The 6,598-nt window shown below is 33.2% G+C and overlaps 1 protein-coding gene across 1 annotated transcript; it reads left to right on the forward strand.

Moving 5' to 3' along the window:
* The first annotated feature begins 1,079 nt into the window (after positions 1-1,079).
* On the forward strand, positions 1,080-5,658 carry LOC108779698 (F-box-like/WD repeat-containing protein TBL1XR1). Its single transcript, XM_018547161.1, has 6 exons — positions 1,080-1,248; positions 2,844-3,131; positions 4,003-4,352; positions 4,591-4,935; positions 5,020-5,388; positions 5,474-5,658. The coding sequence occupies exons 1-6, from the start codon at positions 1,179-1,181 to the stop codon at positions 5,603-5,605; spliced, it is 1,554 nt and encodes a 517-aa protein (XP_018402663.1). The 5' UTR covers positions 1,080-1,178; the 3' UTR covers positions 5,606-5,658.
* Positions 5,659-6,598: the final 940 nt, after the last annotated feature.

The raw sequence follows: 6,598 nt of genomic DNA on the forward strand, positions 1-6,598 counted from the left end.
CGTAAGGCCGTAAATGTAATGGGCCTTCTACAATAAGCCATAAGTCATAAATCGGAAGTAAGAAACTAAAAATTGACGACTGTGATTGGTCCATTTCTAGCTTATGACTTATTATTTGTGACTTACGGCTTATTGTAGAAGGCCCATAATCAGTAAGCGTTTTGGCCAATCACAATAGAGACCATAAGGCCGGTAGCGAATCCAATGTTAAGCCCATGGCACATAGAAAAACGTAAGGCCGTAAACGTAATCAGTAAGCGAATTGACCAATCACAGTTGAGAATGCAAGCGGCCGCCTCTTACGTTCTCAACTGTGATTGGTCAATTTGCTTACTGATTACGTTTACGGCCTTACGTTTTTCTATGTGTTTTGGGCCTTCTACAATAAAGGTTGATTTATACTGGCCGTAAACTGTTAACTTATGCCGTAATCTGTAAAAATTGACCAATCACAGTCGAATGAGAGGGGAATAATCGATTATAATTGGTCAATTTTTACAGATTACAGCATAAGTTAACAGATTACGGCCAGTATAATCCAACCTTAAGTCATAAATCATAAATCGGAAGTAAGAAATTAAAAATTGACGACTGTGATTGGTCCATTTCTAGCTTATGACTTATGATTTGTGACTTACGGCTTATTGTAGAAGGCCCATTTCTGGCTTTACCGAACGCAGCTAAGTTTGTTTTTGATCACGTGACCCCCTTTCATCGCTAGAATCTAGAATAGTAGAATGGCTTGCATTCTTGCAATGGCTTGTTTTAGCGATTCGTGAAAACATACATTAAAGATTTTTAGTCTCGCGGTACTCACGACTTCACGAGGATAAATGCTGTGAATTGCTCATTAGTTTGCTGTGGTTTGCTGTACTTTACTGCCGTTTTCGCACTATCGATACCATTGATATACGATAGTTGTCTGATATCTATTGTTCACCGCCGGTACCTATCTCTTCCTTACGCAAACCGGGTTCGGTTCGGCGAGTTGTTGGTTTGGTTACGACGCGGTAAAACAGTGGCGGGCGATAGCGAAGGCGAAGTGGAGTAGAACCTTATTTTCAGGAGGCAGACTCGGCGTTGCATGCAGCCGCGACTAGCCGCGATCAACTCGAGGAACAACCTTATAACACACTCTACATAGTCCACATTGTGAATATGCTGTGCTGATATCGTGAATGTCAGACACGATGAGCTTCTCCAGCGATGAGGTCAATTTCTTGGTCTACCGATACCTACAAGAATCCGGTATGATTTCGCCAACCCGCTGCTTACAATTTCACGGCGCGATTAGGCGCGAACAACGCCGTTCTGCGTCCACTGCATCACGTGCTATGGAACCCGGCAATTTTGTGATTTTGACGCACGATTTCATATGATTGAGACCCGTTTTAACCAATGCAGATAATTAATTTCTTAAACAGTACAAGAGTGCTTTTTAACAAGAGACATGGATGACACAGTGTAACACAGTAAATCATTATAGCCTTGTTTTATTCGCCAATATTTAAACAAAGATGAAACGATCACTGTGTCATACAGTGTTGTTTGTTAGAAAGCTCCTAATATCTCCAAAAAATTTTAATGAGTATGTTCAGTATGGTACACATGATATATTTTATCTTTCTTTAATATTTTGATATCACATGTGAAATGAAGTAGATATATATACCTCCTATGTTTTATAAACGTTGAACATTTCTAAAACATCTCTCAGATAAAGTATACCGTATGATATTTAATCTAGATTTAATTGTATTCTTTCCTAATTTTTAGAATTAGAAAAAATAAAAAATAAATTTAATTGAGATTAAAGTTTCTGTGAATTGATTGGAACGGACATGATCAAAATTAATTCTTGTGTGACAGCTGATAATTTAAGTATAGCTAAAATTGAATCATCCAGTCAAATTATTCATGAACATAATTAAGTATAGAAAAAGGACGATAAGAGTCAAGTAAAAAAATGAAAATAATAAAGCGGTTATAACGTTAAGTATGTAATCAATTTTGAAAAAATACATCAAACTAAAACTTAAATTACAATTAAACAATATATTTTAACGCTAATAACATAGATTTAATAAAAATTGAAAATGCACAACTGGTTTCGACTCTTGGTTTGAGTCATCTTCAGGCATGTTCAAAAAATATTTCTTATGTAGTTTAATTTGATAAAATATTAACTTTTCGATTTTTCCGTTAAAATATAATGTTTAATTGTAATTTAAGTTTTAGTTTGATGTATTTTTTCAAAATTTATTACATACTTAACGTTATAACCGTTTTATTATTTTCATTTTATAACTTGACTTTTATCGTCCTTTTTCTACACTTAATTATGTTTACATAAAGAGTCTTTTGTTTTCTAATTTATTATTCATGAAATTTGTCTATCAATAGACTTGTCATAAGAGCTGTTTATCAACATAACTTGTTATTCTAAATTTAAAATGTATCCTTGTTTAAAATGTTTGTGATAAGGCTCAATATGTATTAAACAACTAATATAACGAGATAAGGGCAATGAGCCAATAATTTCGTTAAAATCTTTTAAATTAATCTAATATATATTGTGAAGAATATCACGTAATTATGGCATTTCGTCCCAACTTCCACTACTGGACTCATCAGTAAGGCATTGTAGTGGAAGCCTACCTTTGACGCCTGTTTAAGTTATTAATGTATCTATGTTTGTCTAAATTTAATAATAAATTTGATAAATTGTTGCTTGTTTATACCGAATATTAATACCTTACTTTTGTTTTTTTCTAAATTTATCATCCAAGTAATTTGCTTTGTTTCTTATTGTAATCTTATTCATACATTTTTATCCTTTGTAGGTTTCCAACATTCTGCATATACATTTGGAATTGAATCCCACATATCACAAAGTAATATCAATGGAGCCCTTGTACCACCGGCGGCACTCTTGTCCATAATTCAGAAGGGATTACAATATACAGAAGCAGAGATTATGATTGGCGAAGATGGCACTGAACACAGAATGGTAGAATCTTTGTCGCTCATAGATGCTGTTATGCCAGATATTGTTGCAACACGACAGAATCAGATAAATCAACAGAAACAGCAAGGAAAGACTGATGGTCAAGATACCAATGGTGAAGAAGGTAATCTATGTGTTACAAATATTTACATTACTGTTAAAATAAATTAGTGTTTTTTTTTTAATTTTTTATATATGTAAAGCCTGTTTTCATGACATATAGTTACTTAAAGATTAAAGGTTGTTCAGAAATTTGTTAATAAATTTAATTGATGAATTTCTTGGTAGCCTTTAATTTTTAGGTAACTATATATTATGATAAAATAGGATTATCTGTAACAAATAGGAGATTGAGATTGAATTGGAATTTGATCAATCAGAGCACAGTTTACTAAACTTGATATCAGTGTTTTCTTTTTTCTGATTGGTTAAATTTAAATCTAACTTCAATTTCTAATCTGAAACAGTTTAAAAGGCTGTTATTATTCCGAAGATTACACTAACAATTAAAATTACATAGAAAATAACAAATATTATTGAGAGCCTGATACACCCTGGTCTGGAGAAGAAAATAATTTTCAGACCTCCATAAAATTCAGGTAGATTAAAATAGGACAGCCATAGATTTCAGTCATTTTGTGAGCTACAGCTTGTTACTTCTGTTAGACATTACGATAAAAGTATGATTCCTCTGTGAAGGAATATATTGCTATCACTGGATGCAGCCAGAAGAAACAGTATATAACTCATCGCATCAATCTGACTGTCAACTAGTGGCAAACAATTCAAACAAGCTAATTAAATAATAGAAATATATAAAATGTTGTCAAACGATAATAATAAATATAAGTTAATATAACTTGTGACTTAACAGCAGTTGTCTTTCCATTATTATTTCTATTCGTAGAATATTAGGAAGATGAATTTGTTTCATTATTTTATAACAATTATCAGAAATTCTTATAAATTAATCAAATAAATGTTTTTTTTCTTAGTTGTTACATCCAATGAAGGTGTAAACAATAGTGATCGAGGTGGGGATCGAGGAACAGAGATGGAGGTGGATGAACCGACAACAGGTGCAAATACAGGTTCCAACGCTAGTACCGTCGAGATCCCTGCTAGTAAAGCTACTAAGTTACGTGGTCATGAGTCAGAAGTGTTCATTTGTGCCTGGAATCCAACAACAGATTTATTAGCTTCTGGATCAGGTGATAGTACTGCTCGAATTTGGGATATGTCGGACAACTCGCAAGCACCCAATCAGTTGGTTCTACGTCACTGTATACAGAAGGGTGGCACTGAAGTACCTAGCAATAAAGACGTCACGTCATTGGATTGGAAGGTACAAATGGATATTGTAAAATGATATAATTTTGATCCAGTCGGGATAACTTTGGTCCAGAAGTGCCTAAGCAGTACTCATCCAAAATCAGAAAATAAGGCGTCTTAAAACGTTTTTTTTTTAATGTTATATCTTGATTTTGTGATAGACTGTCTGAATATTATCAAAATTTGAACCAAAGTTATCTCATATTTTATTTATTTTTGAAGATGTAAACGTTCATTTCAAACTTTTACAGTGTGATGGCACATTACTTGCGACAGGGAGTTATGATGGATACGCACGAATCTGGACAACAGATGGCCGTCTGGCATCTACTTTGGGCCAGCACAAAGGTCCGATTTTTGCACTAAAATGGAACAAACGGGGCAATTACATTCTGAGTGCTGGCGTCGATAAAACGACGATTATTTGGGATGCCGAAAGCGGACAATGTACACAACAATTTAGTTTTCATTGTGCACCTGCTTTGGATGTCGATTGGCAAACAAACACATCATTCGCAAGTTGTTCTACAGATCAATGTATACATGTGTGCAAACTCAACGTCGATAAGCCCATTAAAAGTTTTCAGGGTCATACAGTGCGTATATGTGATACAAGAAAATCACAATTTAATCAAGCTCATTGAAAAAAATTTTTAATATTTTTTCGGTGTATTTTACAGAACGAAGTAAATGCAATTAAATGGGACCCGCAAGGAAACCTGTTGGCTAGTTGTTCGGACGATATGAGTCTAAAAATTTGGTCTATGAAACAGGATACTTGGGTGCACGATCTGCAAGCCCATAGTAAAGAAATCTATACGATTAAATGGTCACCGACTGGTCCAGGAACGCACAATCCGAATATGAACTTAACATTAGCAAGCGCATCATTCGACTCCACTGTTAGGTTATGGGACGTGGAAAGGGGTGTTTGCATACACACTCTTACTAAACACACCGAGCCTGTCTATAGTGTAGCATTCAGTCCTGATGGAAAGTTTCTTGCCAGCGGTAGTTTCGATAAATGCGTTCATATATGGTCTACACAAGTGAGTATTGTTTTTACAATTTTTTTTACTTCTATAAAATGATGCTGGTTGAAATTAAATTGATTATTTTTTTTAATTTGAACAGAGTGGACAGTTGGTACACAGTTATAAAGGCACAGGCGGTATCTTTGAAGTTTGCTGGAACAGTCGCGGTGACAAAGTTGGTGCGTCGGCATCTGACGGCAGTGTATTTGTTCTTGACCTTCGCAAATTATAATTATGATTACGTCCTAGAAAGTCTTATTTCTTTTGACAATTTTCTTATAATTCTGCCTTAATCAAAGTATATTATACGTTCAACTTTCCATTTTCTTATATAGAATAATTGAAAGCGTAATTTGAAACAGGAATTTTCACATATGACCAGGGAATGGAAGTAACTCATTACTTGTAACTTGTAACTATAACTTCGTTATAGTTTTTGGTAACTTTACTGGTAACTGCGTTACTTTCTTTTTTTTGTAACTAACGGTAACGTAGTTACATTTTTTGGATAACGGTTACGAAATTTACAGTTACTTTTATCCTTATTTTGCATACAATTGGACACGTTATTCTGTTATATAACAATTACATGTTATTAATTACAACAGCTACAAATGTGGTTGCAGGACATTGAAAGTTTTTGTTTAATACAGGCTGTAAGCATTTAGTTTAACTTAATCTAAACATCGTACATATTTGTTCTAATTGAGCTGTGTAAAAAGCTTTACTCTGTACATTTCTGTGTACATTTATGTTGAGCAATTGGAAAACATCCCTTTTTGCAAAACTTCTGTTATACATATATTTTAATTACAGCGTTATAATTTTCTTTCTATCAAAATATTTGATTTACAGCTAAAAGTATAGATTAAGTAAAAATATATCTGTAATATAGATTATGTGTATTTCTTAATTTTCCTTTTTATTTCTAACTTATATCGTAATTTAGATAGTCTTATACAATCTTCTATATAATCTTCTAGTTTTTTACAAAGTATAAAAAAATTTTTGAAATATCTTAGCTGTCAACTACTGCAGTGATCCTGAAGTAATCTTTGACAGCTGAGAAGTATATACAGTACCATTATTTCAGGAATTATTTTGCACTTCTATCTTCTATGTGATACATTGGATATGTATATCAGTTTGCTGTATATTTTACAGGTTTTTTTTATTTTACAGAATTACGAAATTGTGTTAAAAAAAAAAAATTAAAAAATAGAAC

This window comes from Cyphomyrmex costatus, unplaced genomic scaffold, assembly GCF_001594065.2.
Source record: "Cyphomyrmex costatus isolate MS0001 unplaced genomic scaffold, Ccosl1.0 scaffold61, whole genome shotgun sequence".
Taxonomy (NCBI): domain Eukaryota; kingdom Metazoa; phylum Arthropoda; class Insecta; order Hymenoptera; family Formicidae; genus Cyphomyrmex; species Cyphomyrmex costatus.

Coding starts and splice junctions, on each gene's coding strand:
- LOC108779698 (XM_018547161.1), top strand. CDS start 1,179: ATGTCAGACACGATGAGCTTCTCCAGCGATGAGGTCAATTTCTTGGTC. Junction 4,936..5,019: donor AAAGTTTTCAGGGTCATACA/GTGCGTATATGT, acceptor TGTATTTTACAG/AACGAAGTAAATGCAATTAA. Junction 5,389..5,473: donor TTCATATATGGTCTACACAA/GTGAGTATTGTT, acceptor TAATTTGAACAG/AGTGGACAGTTGGTACACAG.